At 33.9% G+C, this 21,772-nt stretch overlaps 2 protein-coding genes across 3 annotated transcripts; one reads left to right on the forward strand and one right to left on the reverse strand.

The window, feature by feature from the left end:
- The first annotated feature begins 10,502 nt into the window (after positions 1–10,502).
- On the forward strand, positions 10,503–13,039 carry LOC109810887 (Tetratricopeptide repeat (TPR)-like superfamily protein). Its single transcript, XM_020374489.3, has one exon. It carries the CDS (start codon positions 10,610–10,612, stop codon positions 12,791–12,793), a length of 2,184 nt encoding a protein of 727 aa, XP_020230078.2. The 5' UTR covers positions 10,503–10,609; the 3' UTR covers positions 12,794–13,039.
- Positions 13,040–14,735: 1,696 nt separating this feature from the next.
- FKBP53 (FK506 BINDING PROTEIN 53) lies at positions 14,736–21,386 on the reverse strand. 2 transcript variants are annotated; one of them, XM_083066958.1, is made up of 11 exons: positions 21,096–21,386; positions 20,863–20,936; positions 20,241–20,476; positions 19,987–20,099; positions 19,295–19,628; positions 18,939–19,130; positions 17,664–17,904; positions 17,453–17,540; positions 17,329–17,370; positions 15,279–15,345; positions 14,736–15,052 (listed from the first exon to the last, which is right to left on the reverse strand). In XM_083066958.1, exons 1-11 carry the CDS (start codon positions 21,106–21,108, stop codon positions 14,971–14,973), a joined length of 1,482 nt encoding a protein of 493 aa, XP_082923084.1. In that variant the 5' UTR covers positions 21,109–21,386; the 3' UTR covers positions 14,736–14,970. The 2 variants fall into 2 exon arrangements, with proteins under 2 accessions (XP_082923084.1, XP_020230014.2); XM_020374425.3 differs by having other exon boundaries at positions 15,279–15,327; positions 21,096–21,375.
- Between the last annotated feature and the right edge of the window lie 386 nt (positions 21,387–21,772).

Consider the following 21,772-nt stretch of genomic DNA (forward strand, 5'->3'; position numbering starts at 1 on the left):
TATAATTTAAACATGGTGTCAATCTATTAAAGCCCAAGTGAGAAGCACCCTAGGCCCACCAAGCCCATTGGGCCCATTAAGCTCTGAAACAGACAAGTCTTCAAGTAATCTCCTGGCCATAGCTCTAGTGGTTGGGCCTTTAGCCCATGCTCTTCCATCATTCCCTCCCTCTTGAAAAGGATTCGTCCTCGAATCTGAAGACTCTTCCTCGTCATCACTAGCACCTACAAAAGGTTCTAAATCACTTACATTAAAAGTAGGGCTTACTCCATAATTAGAGGGTAAATCAAGTCTATAAGCGTTATCATTGATACGCTGTAAGACCTGAAAGGGACCATCTCCTCTAGGACTGAGTTTGGACTTCCTTTGTTTAGGAAAACGATCTTTTCTTAGATGAAGCCAAATCCAATCTCCTTCCTCGAAGATCATAGTTCTTTTGCCTTTATTGTTTTGTTTAGCATATTTCTCGTTTTGGAGTTGGATATGAGTTTTAATCCTTTCATGTATTTTCTTAACAAATTCAGCTCTAGATGCTCCTTCCTTATGAATGAAATGCTCAACATTAGGAAGGGGTATCAAATCTAATGGAGTTAAAGGATTAAACCCATACACAGCTTCAAAAGGAGAAACATTGGTAGTTTTGTGAACTACCCTGTTGTAGGCAAATTCAATGTGTGGCAAATACTCATCCCAAGATTTGTGATTGCCCTTCAGGACTGCCCTAAGCATAGTAGACAGAGATCTATTAACTACCTCAGTTTGGCCATCTGTTTGAGGATGACAAGTAGTTGAAAAGACGAGTTTAGTTCCTAGTCTTGACCATAAGACACGCCAAAAATGGCTTAGGAACTTAGTATCTCTATCTGAAACTATTGTCCTAGGAAGTCCATGGAATTTGACCACATCTCTAAAGAAGAGTTTTGCAATGTTGCTTGCATCATTTACTTTGTGGCATGGAATGAAATGAGCCATTTTACTGAAATGGTCCACAACCACAAAGATAGAATTCATTCCCCTTTGGGTTCTAGGTAAACCTAGCACAAAATCCATGCTAATATCTACCCAAGGGGAAGAAGCAACAGGCAAAGGTGTGTATGTACCATGAGGCATCACTTTAGACTTGGCTTATAAACAAGCCAAACATCTAAAGCAATGCTTTTGGACATCCTTTCGCATATGAGGCCAATAAAATTTTTCTTTAAGCAAACTAAGGGTTTTATCAACACCAAAGTGCCCCATAAGCCCACCTTCATGACTCTCTTTAATTAATAGTTTCCTAATGGATCCTTGGGGTATACATAACCTTCCTTCTTTGTACAAATATCCCTCAGCCATATAGAAACCATCAAAAGCTTTTTGTTGGCATTTTTCATAATTATCACCAAAGTCAAGATCTTTCTCATACAATTCCCTAATATTATCAAATCCAAGAATTTGAGTGCCTAGAGACATAAGCAAAGTATACCTTCTAAATAAAGCATTAGCTACAATATTTGTTTTTCCTTTCTTGAATTTAATAATATATGGAAATTGTTCAAGGAATTCTAGCCATTTGGCATGCCTCTTATTTAACTTACCTTGACCTCTTAAATATTTAAGTGACTCATGGTCACTATGGATGACAAACTCTTTGGACACTAGGTAGTGTTCCCAAGTTTGTAAAGCCCTAACCAATGCATACAACTCCTTGTCATAGGTTAGGTAATTGAGGGAGGCACCTTTTAGTTTTTCACTAAAATATGCAATGGGGTGTCCTCCTTGCAATAACACAGTTCCTATGCCAACTCCAGATGCATCACATTCTAGCTCAAAAGTCTTTTCAAAATTTGGCAAAGCTAGTATGGGTGCATTTGTAAGTTGATCTTTAAGAAGTTGAAATGCATGATCATGCTTTGAAGCCCATTCAAAAGAAACATCTTTTTTTACAAGCTCATTCAAGGGTGATGCAATGCTAGAGAAGTTGGGAACAAATCTTCTATAAAAACTTGCAAGTCCATGAAAACTCCTAACTTCACTAACATTCTTTGGTTTGGGCCACTCTTGAATAGCTTTGATTTTCTCGGGGTCCACACGAACCCCATCTTTACTCACAATGAACCCTAGGAAAACCAAATGATCTACACAAAAAGTACATTTTTCAACATTTGCAAACAAGTGGTTTTGCCTAAGGATCATCAAAACTTGTCTAAGATGTCCTATGTGATCATCTTGAGACCTACTATAGATTAAAATATCATCAAAATAAACAACAACAAACTTTCCTATACATTCTCTTAAGACATGATTCATAAGCCTCATGAATGTACTTGGTGCATTGGTTAAACCAAAAGGCATAACTAGCCACTCATACAATCCAAATTTGGTCTTAAAAGCAGTTTTCCACTCATCACCCTCTTTAATTCTTATTTGGTGATAACCACTTTTAAGATCAACTTTAGAGAAAATAGTAGCACCATGTAATTCATCTAGCATATCATCAAGTCTAGGGATTGGGTGCCTGTACTTGATTGTGATATTGTTAATGGCCCTACAATCACTACACATTCTCCATTTTTCATCTTTCTTGGGCACTAACAATACAGGCACAGCACAGGGACTCAAACTCTTTTGTATCCACCCCTTGTCCAACAATTCTTGAACTTGGTTCTCTATCTCCTTGGTTTCTTGTGGATTTGTCCTATAGGCTGGTCTATTGGGTAGACTAGCCCCAGGCACAAAATCAATTTGATATTCTATACCCCTAAAAGGTGGAAGGCCCTTTGGACCCTCACTAGGGAATACATCATCAAATTCTTTTAATAATTGAATAACACCAAGAGGTAAAGAACTAGGTTCAAGAATTAAATTATGAAAACTAAGCATACCTCTACAAAGAAGAAGGTAAGAAGGCTTTTCAACAAGCAAAGTTTGTTTTAAAGTTTCTTCTTGTTGAATTCCTTCTATTGGAAGAGGTTTCTCTCCCTTCTTCTTCTTTCAAGATTTATGCTTTTTTTTTATTAAGTATTTTTTTTCTTCTTCTCTTTTTAGTTTCATTTGTACTTGATCCTCTATCACTTGTGAAGGAGACAAAGGATGAAGTACAAACTTCTTTTCTTTATGAGTGAAAGTAATTTCATTGGTAAGGCCATTATGCATAGTTTTCTTGTCAAATTGCCATGGCCTTCCCAACAAAATATGGCAAGCTTCCATGGGAACTATGTCACACACCACATGATCTTCATAGTTACCAATGGAAAACTTGACTTTCACTTGTTTGTCAACAATAATATCCCCATCTTCATTAAGCCAATGAAGTTGATATGGTTTCGGATGGGGAATTGGAGTAAGATCAAGCTTTTCCACCAACCTTGTGCTATAACAATTACAACAAGACCCACTATCCACAATGAGAGAACAAGCTTTATCAAAAATTTTACACCTTGTGTGAAAAATATTCTCTCTTTGTAAAATGTGAGACTCATTAGGTTGGCTTCCTAGAAGTCTTCTAATCATCAAAAGTTGACCATCATAAGGATATGCTCTTTCAATTGGATGGTCTTCCTCACTTGTTTCACTATCACTTGAAGGGGTAGAACTAGATTCATCAACACTACTATAAATGTCTTGTCCTCTCAAAATCATGACCTTTTTAGTTGGACATTAAGAAGCTATGTGGCCTCTCCCAAGACATTTAAAGCATTTGATGTCACTAGTTTTACTACTAGAAGTGACAATATTTTTATTTTTATCTTTTTCTTTTTCTTTTTCTAGACCCTTGCTAAATTTCTTAGAAGAATCATATTGACCCTCCTTCTTGTAGTCCTTCTTGATATATGAGTTAGCTTGAGTTTTGCCTTTGAAAGAATTTTTCCTCAAATTTTGTTGTTCCACCCTTATACAAAGTTGGACCAAATCATCAAGGTCCCTATAAGGGAGTAACTCAACCTTATCTCTTATATCAAAATTAATACCACTTAGAAATCTAGCAATGGTCAATCTTTCTTCTTCCCTTATCCCAGCCCTCATGAGATATAACTCCATTTTTTGTCTATACTCCTCCACACTCATGTTCTTTTGTTGGAGTCTTTGGAGCTTATCCATAAGCTCCCTACTATAATAAGAAGGTATGTGTCTTCTTCTCATAGCACTCCTCAATTCATTCCAATACACAATAGGAGGATCATTATGAAGTCTTCTCTCTCTCTCCAAGGATGTCCACCAATACATAGCTTGTCCTTGGAAAGCTAAGGTGGCCAAGGGAACTTTTCTTTCCTCACCTACTTGATGACAAGTGAAGATTTGCTCCACTTTCATTTCCCAATCTAAGTAGGCATCCACATCTTCTTTTCCATGAAAGTAAGGGAGATCAACCCTTGATTCCCTCACTTTGGGTTCCTTAATGACTCTTCTAGGTGTAGGTTGGTAATATGCATCAACATTCAAACTACCTACATCCTCTTGGCTTGTAGAGGCATTATAACTTTTGGTAGAACTCTTTTGACTTTTTCTTTTATTGATTTTTTTTTAAAGTTTTTCTTCTTGTTGCTTAATTTTGTTTATCTTTTCCTCAAGAGCAACAAGTTGTACTTCTCTTTCAATCAATTCTCTTTCTTTTTGAAGTACCTCTTGTTGTTTCCATAGTTTTAATGCTTCAACCTCCTTAACAATTTGATTAAAACTTTTAGGAGATTCAATGTCACTATCACTTTGAGAAATATGACTCATGGTTAAGCAATAAGAATTTTAGATGCTATGCAAAAGAGATAAAATATATTTGGTATTTTCTAGGAACAAAAATAGCACTTGGAAGTCTAAGTGTACAAGTTGCACTATCAAGGGAGGTGAGCTACTAAGAGCCACTTAATAACCAAGCCTTTTCAAGTGGAAATCACTAAACTCCCTTGTGGTATTTTCAATTCCACAAAGATTTTCACAAAAAATTTTACGTTGGATGCTTTTCTCAATTGTTTTGAACTATCTAAACGTGAACAAGTAAATGCTACACAGTGCTAGTCGAATGAAGGCAGCAAAGTAAACAATTTAAAGATCAAACAACTTAAAGGAAGCAAGGATAAGCAACTAGTCGGTTTGCCCTAAGTGGAAGCTTGAAACATATGAAATTTCCAAGCCACTTCCACTAGCACTACACGTGAGTAAGCTACCAAGGGTTAGATATACCTGACCAGCTTCTTAATACTCCCTCCAAGCTTTACAAATTGATTTAAAATACAAGAGAATTTGCAAAAATTTAAACTATCCTAGAAAACAATTAATGGCGGCTTTAGTGACCAAATTAGTGACGGATTTGTTGTCCAATTTTTCTTACACTTGTTTAAGTGTTCCAATCCGCCACTAACCCTTGAATTGATTTGCTCCTGGACCCTGCACAATGAAAACAACAAAGTGGTTAATGTAGGCTGCTCACAAGGTTAAAGGAATGATCACTCTTGTGAAGGTAGTTTAGGAAAATTTTGGTCACTAAATTAGGTCAAATTTTGAAGTCTTTTAATGTCCAAATCTTTTCCTACTTTTTGTTGAGTCAATGTTTGATCCTTAAGCAAGGATTTGAGGCCACTTCCAACACAGAATGTTTAGTCAAAGAAAACAAGACAAGCAACAAAAGCACAATTTATAAAGCTTATACCAAAAAGTGAAGAGTAAAGTGTTTATGACAAGACTCAAGGATATCCAACAAAGAAAGCTGAAAAATAAGACTCCAATGAAAGCTAGCACTCAGTTAGGAAGGTTCCTAGATAGGTACTAGAGTAGATTAACAACACAAAATTTTTTTGGAAGCAATTGAACAAGAACAAACAAAATAGTAGTCCAAAGAAATTTGAGGAATCTAGTGTAATTTTCTTGTTTTTGCTCTTCTCGGCTTTTACTCTTAAAAATACTTTATATATTTTTTTTTTTATTCTTTTCTTTTTCTGAATTCAAATTTAGATTCCAGAGAAGACATTTGCCTTTTGTTTTCAAAATTTTCACAATTCCAATGTATAGAAACCAAGACTACTAGTTTGTCAAATTTCAAGTAAAAATGGTGGAACTAGTGCACTAGTTTTTAGGTTTTTGATTGGATTCTTTTGTTCACTTTTTTTTAACCATTTTGAAACATCATGCTCTGTATTTTTCTCTGTTTTCCAGCCACTACACTTTTAAAATTTGAATCCAAAGGAAATAGTGCACTAGAAGTAGGATGAATCACTTGAAATTTTAAGTAACACAAAATTGTTTCAAGAATTTTTTTATAGAAAGTGATTTGAAAACTTAAGTACACAATGAAAACCTAACTCTAAGAAATTTGCTAGAACTAATAGCAAATTATGAACTCAATAAGGTAAAACAAAAAGCACATATAGGTAGGCACAAAGATTAAGCAATCCGAGACCACAATATAGACAATCAACTCAAAAGAAAACTAGGTTAAACATGTTATTCAAGGAATTTGCAACTTACTAAGACAAAACAAGGATTCAAAACAAAAATCTAATGCAAATGTATGAAGTCCAATCACGGACACATGCTAGGAATTGAGAGACTCAAACAGATACAAAAATAAGCACAAGCAAATAGGTCCTAAACATATTGATTGTGGAAGAAATTTAAATACAATCAAACAATGGATCTATGGAACAAAATTAATTCAAATCAAATAGATCCGAGTAGAAACTCAAACAAGACAACAAGAACACAAAGAACAACAAGACACACGGTTCAAACACAAGAAAACTTATCTCCTTGAAGAACCTTGCTCTTGATACCAAAAATGATGGCAAAGGAAGGAGAAGTGGTAGGTATTCCTCTCCTTAGCTTCACCTATGTACGGATCCTCTTCAAAGAGACTTGAACCGAATGTTAGAACACTTGATTGGAGGAAGATTTTCGGAACTAAGATTTCCTAGGCTATGGATGGAAGCATCCAAGTTTAAGGAGCAAAGGAAAGCTCACTTCAAAAGGTAGGATTAAGGTGAATTATCCTAGGGTTTTGAAGTTAGAACTCTCGGTGACTTTTGGAGGAAACTTGGCATAAAATGCTCTCAAATTTCATTAGCTAAAAAAGTGAATACAATAGATAAGGAGGGAAGCTTATATGTTATCCGGATTTAGGTCAACTTGGCGCCAATGTGGAGGCTTCACATGTGGCGCCAAGTTTTGAATTCAAATTTGAATTTTGAATTCAAAACTTAACCCACATGTGCTTCACCGGTCCCATGTGCTAAGTATACATTTAGGTTGGATTTAAGTTGCATTTAGGGTTGAATTTGAGTCACACATGTTCAGCCAAGGTGGCGCAAACCATGTGACTCCAAATTCAACTTAAATGCAAGTTAAATTAAACTTAATGTTGCCTAATCCTTTGAATTAATAACTCCTCCTTAAATCCTAATCTAATGACCTAAATACAATGGTCAATGAAATACAATGAAAAGGAAAAATTACAAAAAGGAGAATGAGCCTAATATTGGGTGTCAAAAGCCCAAAAGCCCATGAAGCACAATTATAAGCCCAAAGTGTACAAACTCTAATCTAAGGTCAAATACAAGACCAAAATAAAGTAAATCCCTATTCTATGAAATTACAATATAAACATGGTGTCAATCTATTAAAGCCCAAGTGAGAAGCACCCTAGGCCCACCAAGCCCATTGGGCCCACCAAGCCCATTGGGCCCACTAAGCTCTGAATCAGACAAGTCTTCAAGTAAGCTCCTGGCCATAACTCTAGTGGTTGGGCCTTTAGCCCATGCTCTTCCATCAGTACCTTTGGGCCTTCTTCACCTAGATCGGGTTGTTGCACATGGATCACCTACACATATCTTCTCAACGACAGCGTGTTATAAGTTAAATTACATTTTTAATTTTATTAATTTGTAATTCTAATCCTTTAAAATAATATAGTTTAAATTCTAACATTGATTTATGATATATTATTTTATTAATATTTAAGTAATGTGATATTTAATAATATGATATTTAAAGATAAACACATTAAAAAATTATATAAATATATATTTTTCAAATATAATTATTTAAAATTATTATATTTAAAAAATAACAATGTTAAACTGAATTCAAATATCTAAAATATGTGAAAGACCAAGTTAATGAGACAGGACATGTCTTAATTAAACCTTGAGATTAGTTTTTATTTTATAAAACACTTTTATCCCGTGTTTAATTGCATGAAAATAGGTCAAAAATAGAAATGGATAGTGAATAAATCTAATTAGATTTTCGTCACTTGGTTGTTGTTTTGGCACAATTTCTCTGTCGAACTTATATTCTCTGTCTTTTGTTATTGTTTATTTTTTCATTATTATAATTTTGAGTGTACAAAAAATACTTGATGAATATTTAGTGTTCTTTAAATACTTCAAATCATAAAAATAGATTTAAAAAATTAAGAGAAATAAATGGAGAGGATACTTACTCCTTATCTTTCTTAATTGACTCTAAAACATATATAAAGAAATTGTTTTTAAAAATATTTATTAAAAAAAAGTTGTATATTTAGTTCAAAAAAATTATTAAAAAATTCTGAAAATTAAGTTACTTGATATGTATAAAAATTTGAAGTTAAAGTGATTTTGCTCCTTAAAATTAGTATATCATATAAAAGCTATTTTTTATATTATATTTCAACAAAATTTAAGTTTAAAATTATTTATAAAAAAAATTCAAACAATTATTTATTTCAATTATAATTAATTGTAAGAAAAATTAGTAAGAATAATCATTATGGATATCATCATAAAACTTTTAAATTCTCAAATATCAACTAATAAAAATTATCATCGATATAAATTTTATGGTAATTATCATAAAAATAAAAAAATATATATATATAACAATAATAATAATAATAATTTGTATTAACGTGATTTTGACTTAATTGTATTTTTATCATCAAAGTTTTACGATTTTTTTTTTAATTTTAGTATATAATTTTTAAAATTGTACATTTAGCAACTCATTTACAAATTTTGGTACATTTTATCATTCTATTATGAAAATTCTTCTCTTTCTATTAACTCATTTATAATTCTTCTATTTTCTTCAATTTCTAATTGCTCTAGTTCTTCTATAAAACAGTCTTCTATTAATATATTCATTATCTTTTCTCTTATTTCTTTAGGAAAAGTCAATAACCGTATTAGTATTTTTTCTATCTCTCTGAGTAAATATTTATCTAAAACATATGTCATCATATTTTTTTCAACAATTATTTTTGCAAGGTTTTTTACTTGTATAAATAATTTATTTATTTCAGATTCTTTGTTTTTATCTGTATTTTCTGGTTCCGAAAATTTTATTATATCAGGTATTAGGCGTAATAGATGTAAGTAATTTTATTATGTATAAAACCTTTGGAAATGTATTAAAATATTTATCATCAATAGAAAATGAACAATGATATAATATAGAGAAGAAAAAAAAGAGATAAATACTGCCTAAGACTTAGCAAAAATTATAACAAATTTAATGTATCAGAATTTTATTGATTATAATATGTTTGAACATTAAAAAAAAATGAGTAAATAATTTTTTACATAAAAAGACAAAATCACATTCAAATAAAATTCAAATATGTAACATGTGTAAAATAGATAATTTTATTTTTGAATATCAAAAATATTATTATCGGCTAAACAATCAAACTAAAGAAATATTTATTAATAAATTATAATATCCATTAAATACCAAAATCAAAAAAAAAATGAAAAGAAAAAATTATGGAAGCTCGATGATTTATATCTAAGAAGATAGAGAATAATTTGCTAAAGATATTAAATAAATGATAAATAAGAGATTAATAAGACTATCAAAAATCAAACATTCTTTACCAGCTTTTTGTGAAGAAAATCATAATAAAATAAAAAAATTATAATAAATTATAAATAAATGAATGATGTAATGGAAGGAGAATTATAGAAAAATTAAAAAGGTTATTTTTACAAAAATACTCTTGGTAATTTGACTCATCATATAATTTATTACATTAAATAACGCAAGAATTTATAATGATCTTTAATAATTGTTTCCTCAAAAAAATAAAAATAAAAATTTCTATCATTTTAGTTTATTATTTTTGTTACATCTTTCACATTCATGATTCTAATATTGAGTGCTTCTTGTTTGTAGTTGTCCTTTGAATACATAAAAAGGCAATTCAAAGTTATAGAATAATATCATGTCTTTTTCTTTAATAAATTTGTCAATTATCTTATTTAATAACAAAGTATTTGAATTTTTGTATAATAATTTGATAAAATAATTATGTGGTACATTTTATAGATTGTTAATTGAATTTAACATATAAATATTGACATAGCATAAGATATTATGTTAATAATTAACATATCACATTAATAATTAATATATCACATTAATAATCAATTAATAATAAATTAATGTAACAATAAAGTGTGTAAAAATGTAATTTGAAAAATAATTAATTATAAAAATGAATAAATATATTATACACATAGTAGCCTATTTAGTGAAATTGAAGAAGTATGGAAGTAGAAATGTTGGTAGGGTCAAACCCTGGTTTGCAATGTTGGAGAAGGAGAAGGAGAAGAGATGTGGTTGAGTCCTGTCATATGGCATATAGCATGATCATTAGTTTATGCCACATTCCTCATTCCCTTGTATACCCACACACCTCTTCTTCTCTCGCCTTCAAAAGTGCATCCCCAAATCATGGAAACAAACCCCCAAACCACTTTTCAAACCCATCATCGCCTCTAGCCATGCCCATGCATCTATGGTTGGTCTTCTCATTGCGTCCCTCAAGGACTTTGTCACTCATGGCCACTTATCTAACGCATTCAAAACCTTCTCCCAAATTCAGCACCATGCCCCTTCTTCCCATCTTCTCTTGCACCCCATTAGCTCCCTCCTCTTCGCTTGCGCCAATCACACCTCACTCTCACAGGGTAAGCAGCTTCATGCTCATATCCTCTCACTGGGTCTTCATCAAAATCATATTTTGGTTCCAAAGCTCATTACTTTTTACACAAATGTTAACCTCCTCGCCGATGCCCAATTTGTCGCCGAGAGTTCTAATAGTTTCGATCCTTTGCATTGGAATATGGTTATCTCGCTTTATGTTAAAAATGGGTTCTTTGCGGAGGCTCTTTCTGTTTATAAGAAAATGTTGAGTAGGAAGATTGAACCAGATGAGTACACTTACCCGTCTGTTCTTAAGGCGTGTGGGGAATCATTGGATTTGGATACTGGGGTGGAGGTTCATAAGTCCATTGAGGGTAGATGCATGGAGTGGAGCTTGTTTGTGCATAATGCTTTGGTTTCCATGTATGGCAGGTTTGGGAAACTGGAGGTTGCGCGCCACTTGTTTGATAAAATGCCAACTAGAGATGCTGTTTCTTGGAACACTATAATCAGCTGTTATGCCTCTAGGGGTATGTGGAGGGAAGCGTTTCAGCTGTTCGGAAGCATGCGGGAGGAGGGTGTTGAGATGAATGTGATCATATGGAACACCATTGCTGGGGGGTGCTTGCATTCCGGCAATTTCGGAGGCGCGCTCAAGCTGATTTCTCAGATGAGATCATCCATTCATCTGGATGCTGTTGCCATGGTTGTTGGGTTAAACGCTTGCTCCCACATTGGAGCCCTTAAATTGGGCAAGGAGATTCACGGTCACGCAGTGCGAACTTGCTTTGATGTGTTTGACAATGTGAGGAATGCGTTGATTACTATGTATTCCAGGTGTAGAGATCTCGGGCATGCATTTATGTTGTTTCATAAAATGGAAGAAAAAGGTCTGATCACTTGGAATGCCATGCTCTCTGGATATGCCCACATGGATCGATCCGAGGAAGTCACCTTCCTTTTCAGAGAGATGTTACAGAAAGGCATGGAACCTAATTACGTGACCATTGCAAGCGTTCTTCCTCTTTGTGCTCGCATAGCAAATCTGCAGCATGGCAAAGAGTTTCATTGCTACATTATGAAGCGTGAGCAGTTTAAGGACTACTTGTTATTGTGGAATGCCCTGGTGGACATGTATGCAAGGTCTGGCAAAGTTTTGGAAGCCAGAAAAGTGTTTGATTCATTGAGCACAAGAGATGAAGTTACGTACACTTCCATGATTACGGGATACGGAATGAAGGGTGATGGAGAAACGGCTCTGAAACTGTTTGAAGAGATGTGCAAGTTGGAGATTAAGCCAGATCATGTAACAATGGTCGCGGTTCTAACGGCTTGTAGTCATTCTGGACTAGTAGTGCAGGGGCAAATGCTGTTTAAAAGGATGATACATGTTTATGGGATAGTTCCACGCCTTGAGCACTATGCCTGCATGGTTGATCTCTTTGGGAGGGCTGGTTTTCTGAACAAAGCAAAGAAGGTTATCACAGGGATGCCATACAAGCCAACTTGCGCGATGTGGGCAACGCTGATAGGAGCGTGTCGAATCCATGGAAACATGGTGCAGGGGGAATGGGCAGCCGGAAAGTTGCTGGAAATGAAGCCGGATCATTCGGGTTATCATGTGCTGATTGCGAATATGTATGCAGCTGCTGGTTGTTGGAGCAAACTAGCAGAGGTGAGGACTTATATGAGGAATTTGGGTGTGAGGAAGGCTCCTGGTTGTGCTTGGGTTGATATTGGCAATGAGTTCTCTCCCTTTTTGGTTGGGGACACTTCCAACCCTCATGCATCTGAGATTTACCCTTTGATGGATGGGTTGAATGAGCTAATGAAAGATGCTGGTTATGTAAGAAGTGAAGAGTTTGTTTCATCTGAGGAAGATTTCGAGGAGTTGAATATCGTTGGGAATGTATACTGAATAGAAGTTAAAATAGATTTTATTCATTTATAGATGGCTATTGTTGTTTTAGAAGCAGAAACTTGCTACAGTTGCCAGATGAAGCAGAAAAATTGAACTCTTTACACTAAAATTATTACAAGTTATTTTCGAATGGTCATTTTACATCTTTGGCACATCGGATCTCATTGCTCTGTTCCCCAGTGCCAGCCATTTCAGTTACCAGATTTTGCATTATTTGTGATAAAATGCCTAGTCAACTTTTTACGTCGAGCAGGTCCTTGTGCATCATCTGCCCTGGGGTTAATAAAATTTAGGGTGATTTAAGTTTCGATACATTGAATAATTTTTATTTGTTTGATAATAATTTAAAGCATAACCATCTGCATCGAGCTCAAAACGTTTCCACTCCCTCTAAGTTTTTAAAATTCAGTTTGTCTTTCAATTTCTTTTAGTTTTATGTTGCTTTCTCTTATTTGAAAATGCATTGCATCCGATCCTTAAAATGTAGCTTAGATAATGTTTAAAAATAATTAAGCGGTGCATTTTCAGATGAGTAATATAATATTATATATATGTATAAAATAATAATAATAATTTGTACAATCCTATTTGTGTCTATTTTGGCCCAAACAAAGTGATGAAGAAAAAATGACATAAAAAAGAATTATTATACAATTTGTTACAGTTAACATTTCTCTCTTCAAATTAGAACTAAAATCGAATTTGAAAAAAATAATAAGAACAAATTTTTTACTTGATTTATCTATAATATATATAAAGACTAACTTAATTTGGTCCGCACATTTTTCTTAGATAATTTTATTCTTAAATTTTTAAATAATAAAAATAAAATTAAAAATTATTCATCCTTACAAATACAATATTTAAACCTAAGAATTAAATGACTAAATAGTGTAGTATCAATTAATCTAATAAATATTAATAATTTTTAAATACTTTTATTAAATAAAATATAAAGATACAAAACCCTCCATTCCACTATTATTTAGAATGTAAATAATTTGAGTTATTTTTTTTAATAATCATATTACATGAAGTTCCCATCGATTTTATCAATCACTAAACCTTTTCTAAACAACTTAACAAAGCACCTTTAATAAAAATTCTCCCAAACAATTACAGTTTTTGCATAACTAACTCAAACTTGATATCTTTAAAAGAAAACCAAATCTAATACGACTTAAATCAACTACTTATTTATTGAACTCTCATGTAATTATATAATTAAAAATTGTAAATTTGTATAATAATTACATAAGGTTAATTTATCACAATTGTTTAATTAATAATAACCTCCATACTAAAGAAAATATTAATAACGGTCCCTGCAAGAAAGACAGTGAATATTCCTTAGACAAACAGAAGTATAGATACTGTGAAATGATTTTATAACTTGCATATAAAATCAAGTATTACACACATTTTTTCTTTAAATAAAACTATAGATATACTTTAAATTTTTCTTATCCATAAAAAAATTTTACGACATCAATAAAGGTCCAGCATAATTCATTATGCATCCACCAATCTATTGCCATTAAAATCAAACAATTTAAACCCACTTTTAATTTAAAACTCATCATTATTTGCTAATCCAAACATTTAAAATTTTATAAAATTGTAACATAAATTTAAACTTTCAAAATCAAGAAATTTAATGAAGTTATAATTTAAAAAAAGTATAAAACAAATTAATTGATATAAAAAGAATCTAAGTTTAAAAAATAATTGAATAAAAATTCAAAATTTAAAATTTTAGATTAAAAAAATCAATAGAAAGTTTTAAGAATAAAAAGACTTGATTAGCTTTATAAAAAAAATTTTTTGAAGGGAGCTTTATAAATTTTAAAAACCAATATAACACAAACTAAACAAGGATAAAAAAAATACAATTAAACATAAAAAGAAAATAATAGGCATGATAATCGTACATCCCAAATGAAACCCACATTTGATGATCAGCATTATATTGATAATGAAAGCAATTACCAACTATATATTTGCATGTTTATAATCGTGAAGGTGAGAATTCCCTAATTCAATCCAGAATTTCCTACAAAACTTGAGGTCTAATGTGGTCTCAAAACGACCCAGTTTGAACCAAAAATGGTTAAAATTTCCTGAGCCAGTGAGGGATAGTAAAAGAATGCAAGGACTTTAGAGTTGGAAGCCACTCAGCGATCAACATTAACCAACTCAACATCAAATACAAGCCACGAATTTGGTGGTATACTCCCAACGCGCTTGTCCGCGTAACTGCGTATCAAAACCAAATTAAACCAATCGGCGTCATCCACACAACGAACAACTTACATCCAATTCAAATAGTAAATGTAATTTAATGTATTTCATAAACCAATGTTTAGCTCCTTTAAAGTGAGGTAGAGCAAGAAAGCAAAAGGTGCATATTCTGATGCTTTATGTTGGTTAAGTTTATGAAATATTTCAATTTCAAATAAAAGATGAAGTTGAGAATTCATACCCCATAGATGGTGGAATAGTGATCCTTCTTTTATCCCCAATCCTCATCCCTGACAAAATCAAGAAAACTACAGTTACAGATATTGTGAATATATTACAGATATTGTGGATACATATATTATGATTATTATCCTCACTATCAATTAGGAATATGATTAGATTAGTTTCCATAATATTAAAGATTAGTATCTCTATCATTTATTATATTCACTCTATAAATAAAATTGGTATGTACAACAAAACACAATTCCTGAATCACAACATGGTATCTAGAGCTTAGGTTCTTTTCTTTTAGAATATATTTTTCTCTCTTCTTGCAAAGGCCCTCGCTGCCACCTCCGGCCGCCGCCGGCCACTGTGCCGCCGGCTACTGCCTACGGTCGTCGCACCACCGACTGCCGCCTTCGGTTGCTACATCCAACCGCATCCTTCGGTCGGCGTGCTGCTGGTTGCCGCGGGTCGCCACGCTGGCAACCGCCGCCTCTGGTCGTCGCACTGCCGACCGTCGCCTCTGGTTGCTGCCTCCAGTTGTCGCCTCCGACTGCCACCTCTGGTCACCACGCCGTCGACGACCGCTGCTTCCTAACTCGCTTCTAGTCGCCGACTTCGACTGCCGCTTTTGATAGCCATCTCCGATCGCCGCTTTCAGTGGTCGCTTCCTCTGACCGCCACATCCGATCGCCAACTCCAATCGCCTCTTCTGGTCACTGCCTCCAACCGTCACCTTGGTCACTGCCTCTGACAGTTGCCTCCGGTCACTCCAGTGACCATTTAGCAGATGTGTTCACAAAATCACTTAAAGGGCCTTAGGTTGATTACATTTGTAACAAGCTTGGTGCATATGACATATAAGCTCCAGCTTGAGGGGGGGTGTTACTGATATTGTGAATATATTACAGATATTGTGGATACATATATTATGATTATTATCCTCACTATCAATTAGGGATATGATTAGATTAGTTTCCATAATATTAGAGATTAGTATCTCTATCATTTATTATATTCACTATAAATAAAATTGGTATGTACAACAAAACACACAATTCCTGAATCACAACATGGTATCTAGAGCTTAGGTTCTTTTCTTTTAGAATATATTTTTTCTCTCTTCTTGCAAAGGCCCTCGCTGCCACCTCCGACCGCCGCCGGCCACTGCGCCGCCGGTTGCTGCCTCCGCTCGTCGCACCACCGACTGCTGCCTTCGGTTGCTACATCCAACCGCAGCCTTCGGTCGGTGTGCTGCTAGTTGCCGCGCCACCGACCGCCACCTTTGGTCGTCACACTGTCGCCATTGGTCGTTGCCTCGGGTCGCCACGCCGGCAACTGCCGCTTCTGGTCGCCGCACTGCCGACCGTCGCCTCTGGTTGCTGCCTCCAGTTGTCGCCTCCGACTGCCACCTCTGGTCGCCACGCCGTCGACGATCGCTGCCTCCTGACTCGCTTCCAGTCGCCGACTCCGACTGCCGCTTTTGATAGCCATCTCCGACCATCGCTTCCAATCGCCGCTTCCAATGGTCGCTTTTAGTCGCTACCTCTGACCGCCACATCCGGTCCCCAACTCCGACCGCCGCCTCCGGTCCCTGACTCCGACCGTCGCCTCCGATCCCTGGCTCCGACTGCCTCTTCTGGTCACCGCCGCCTCTGGTCACTGCCTCTGACAGTTACCTCCGGTCGCTCCAGTGACCAGTTAGCAGATGTGTTCACAAAATCGCTTAAAGGACCTTAGGTTGATTACATTTGTAACAAGCTTGGTGCATATGACATATATGCTCCAGCTTGAGGGGGAGTGTTAGAGATATTGTGAATATATTACAGATATTGTGGATACATATATTATGATTATTATCCTCACTATCAATTAGGGATATGATTAGATTAGTTTCCATAATATTAGAGATTAGTATCTCTATCATTTATTATATTCACTCTATAAATAAAATTGGTATGTACAACAAAACACACAATTCCTGAATCACAACAAATACAATAAGTATAAAGAATTTTATTAAACAGCATAAAATATAATTATAACTGTATATTGTATATTACCATTGATCCCAACCTCCCACCCTTTGATGACTTGTCCTACACCTGAAAATACAAAATGAAAATAGATGAAACATACATACAAAGGAAAATCACACAAAATTCAACACACCAACACAATATATACCCAGCCGAAATCCAAAGGGTGCTCTTCCCACATTCGAGTCAAATATTTTCCCATCTTTTTGCAGTTTGCCAATATATTTAACACTGACCTGAAATCAAACAATAAGTTCCTCTTTGAAAAAAATAACACTAAATATATAGCTTAAACAGAAATTATTCTTCAGTACACTATTTCAATTCAATCATCAAAAAATCTGTAAATGATGAATAACCTTCTTTCCAGGAGCAGCTCTTTTGCCATCAGGTTTACCCATATACAGCTCCTCTATAACCAATCCATTTGGAAAAGTTCTCACTTGAGATGGCTTGGTTTCAATTTGTTTTTTCCCCTTTTTCTCTGAGGTAGACAAATTCTGCTTTTCAGCAGTTGGGGTAGTTTGATTTGCAGCAGCTACCCCTTCAGACTCCTTGGTCTTTTTCTTCTTTTTCTTTTTTTTCTTCTCAGCAAGGACCCTGCCAACAAATACCCCAAAAACAGCTAGAACACCGGTTCATAAAAATAAGTGCACAACAAAAAGGGAAGGAAACCCAGCTTCCTAAATTTCCAAGCTTCAATATCCCAAGCAAAGAGAAGAAAAGGTAATTGGAAATCACGCTACTGGTACAAAATTTACCACAAACCAAGCAAGACCTGACAATTTGACATCTTATTGAGCAGAATTCCAATCTACTGAAGGTAAAGGTATCAAATGGGAAGGCAAACTAAGTTTCCATCATGTTATTTCTAATGGCGTGTTTGGATAAGGAATTTTAGAAATTCAAGAAATTTGAAATTTTTGAAATTTGAATTACTTTGATTTCAATTTCCATCATTCTTTAAATGTTTTATTTGTATAAATCAATTTAAATTTCTAAAATATCAAGTTCTTACTTTGGATATGATAATTTGATTTTCATTATGGGTAAAATTTATTTTAAATATATATATATATATATATATATATATGTATGTTGAGATTTTAAAATTAAATTTTATACAAATAAATATTATTCATTTTTAAATATTTAATAGTTTTAAAAATTAATATTAGATAATATTTAGTAATTTAAAACATATTTACAAATATTTAATAATTAGGAGATAGGAGAGAAATAAAAAATATATAGGTGAGATAAGAAAGAAAAATATGATGAATTTTAAATTCTCACTTTGTTGGGAGAATTTAAAATTCTACTATTTTAAAGAACTTCACAAATGCTTGCATTTCAAATTCTTTGTAAATTCTTCATCCAAACAAAGCATTTTCATCCCAAGGCATTTGAAATTCTTCAAAAAAAATGAATTACTTCATTCAAATTCCTCATCCAAACACACTATAAAAGAATTTTGAGTTCATTTGACTGGGGTTTCTGAGGATTTAGTAAACAAAAGAAATTTGGCTTTGCATATCAATAGAAAAATTAAATATAGATGTAATTTTAAAAAAACCATTCACACCAGTAAGACCAAAATGCCTGTGAAATGTAACTGATTTGAAAGTTCTTACTCCGTATTGGATTGCTTCCCATCATGTTCATCCCCTGAATGAGAAGGATCGCTCAGGTTGATTGTAGTTTTAACGTCCTTGGGATGCTTTGCATCTGGTGTAGTATTATTTGTCCCATTGCTATTGCCAGATGCAGGAGCACTTTCCCCTTTAATATGTTCTTTCAACTTGTTTTTTTTCTTCTTCTTTTTCCTGAAACCATTTACCATAATCAAAAATTTTCAACACAACATCCAGCACAAATATAGATTAAAAATCAAAATTATTTCTTTCCTAAAAAGGAATAGGTTGTGCAAGGGAAAATGTCAGCAAGAAATCCATTCTCGGGAGTAATTAAACTGGTAAATCTTTCTCACCCATCCTGTGGCTCATCTTCATCAGCACTATCAACTTTTCTTTTTAAGTTAGCAGAATGCTCAGCATCTTTTCCCTTCTTGTTGGCTTTCTCAGTTTTCTTACTGGCTTCTGCCTTCTGAGAGACAGACAAAGCTTTCTCTGCAGTGGAAATTGGAAAACCATCTTCATCTTCACTTTCCACAAGTTCAACCTCACCGTCAGAGACAATTGGAAGCTTGGAACTTTTGCTGTCTTTCTCTTTTAACTGAGCTACCTGTTTCTTATTCTTTAATCGCTTAATTGGATCATCTCCACTATCAAGTTCATCATCATCCACTATTTCCTCAATTATAACTGAAAGAAAAGGGGGGGGGGGGGGGATACTGTCATTCATGTTGATTCCAATCAAAAAATCTTTTTAACTACAAAGCAGTGGAACTTCATGTATCTGGGTGTTTACAATCATATGAAAATTTATCGGATCATTCTTGATTTTTACAGGAAAAAGTCATAGAATTTGTGTATTGGATAACATTTCGTTATTTATTTTAATAGAGATTTAATATTTGTATTTCTGTGAATGTATAAAAACACAAGTGAGCGCCAGTTAGAAAACAACATAATAACACGAAAACGAAACATAAGAAAAGATCAGAAAATATATATAATCATTTCATGGATTCAAGAAAAGTTGACAATAGAATGAAAATACCTCCCCTATTTGGGACGGGCGAAGATGGGTACATGTCAATATCATCATCTTCACTGTCAAATTCAGATGAATCGTCTGTCTCAGTTCCTTCAATATCCTCTCCCCATGAATCACTTTCACATTGTAGTAGGAAATCAAGAAGATGATTATTAAAAAAAGGTACACCAAGCACTATGTCTTAATCACAACTATATGAACAAAACTTAAATTGCAATGCAAATAAGTCAACAAATGGAAGTTATTCGGAAGGATACTATTCATAGTCATCCCTAAGGGCATCCCCATCAGTAGCAGCAAAAAAACCAGAAAGGTGGACGCTTCTTGGACCAATCACTGAGAATGCCACCAAGTCATCAGCATCAAACTCGAGATTCAAAGGGCATGACTCAATCTTATCCGGAATCAGTGAACACAAGAAAACTGGACTTTTGTGTCCAGAAGAGCACTGAAGAATGGTTTTCTCCGATGATGAGCCAGCGCCTAGAGTAGCCTGAAATTTTAGGACAAGAAAAGAAGAAGGAAATAGTTATTAACTTATTACTTACCATAACATTTTATCTAACTCGATAAATATGAACAGACTTGAGACTCCTTGAGTGCCATTTTATATATGAATGCAAATGTTATATTGACAGATAAACCTAGACTCAAATGATGAAGATATAAAGCCAAGCAAAATTATCAAGAATCCAAATTAAAACCAACGCGGAAATTACATTTCAAACATAAATGCAAATTATCAAAGAAAGCCAGCAAGAATAAAAAGAAAGCGTTTCTTGCATAACAGAAATCCAAGATTAAAAAACAAGAAACCTCTTAAGAATCTCAAGTGTAGTGATTAAAAGGAACAAGAATTGAGTTTTCGAATGAAAGAACCTGAGTAACATGAAGCTTCCCTTGCACATTGTCTGCGTGATAAGGATACGGTTTGCGAGGTTTCACTTCAATCCCTGAGCTCAGAAGAGGGAAAACGCAAAATGAATAACACGAAGAAGAGTTCAAATTTCACAGCGATGTTAATGAAAGAACTGAAGCACTACAACGCTTCTACGCTACCAAACGCATTTACAAGTAACATGAAGGGAAACCAGAGGATGGAGATGACTCACCCCAGAACCCCATTGTCAAATGAAATCCACGTCACTTCTCAGGGTTTCAACTTCCGTTTTTAAACCCTAAAAGTGATTGCCGTTTTGGCTACAAACCTGTCGTTCATAAACAAACCCTAGCTACCACGTGACAGTTACTCAATTTGAACAGACACGAATAACGAGGATTTCGCAAACTGGTCCAAATGCATTCTCGTATCGTTTAAATGGGCTCTGGGCCCAACCCACTCTTCAAAATAAACTGCACTTTATCCATTTTAACATTTTTTTGCCATTTTATCTAATTAGTTTTACATTAATATTTATTGAGAAATTTTAATACTTACCAGTAATATTTGGTTTATTTGAAATTTTTTAATTATTCATTCATCACTTATAATTATATTTTAGATGATAAATTATTGATTTCTCTTCAAAAAGATTGATATAAAATTTTATTAGTATAAGACGATAAAATTTTTAAAATTCGTGTTATAAAATTGGTTTCAAGTTTATTTATTATCTTTCTAAATAAATTTTCAATTAAATAATTTTAAATATTTACGTAACTAATTTTTTTTTACAAAATCTATGAAAGAAACAAAAATTATATCATAAATTACATTTTTTTAATTTATATACAACCAACTTTTTTCAAAGTTATTCAAAATCAAAAAAAATATATATTGTTTTAATTT

The sequence above is a fragment of the Cajanus cajan genome, chromosome 11, assembly GCF_000230855.2.
Source record: "Cajanus cajan strain Asha chromosome 11, NIPB_CcT2T_4, whole genome shotgun sequence".
NCBI lineage: Eukaryota > Viridiplantae > Streptophyta > Magnoliopsida > Fabales > Fabaceae > Cajanus > Cajanus cajan.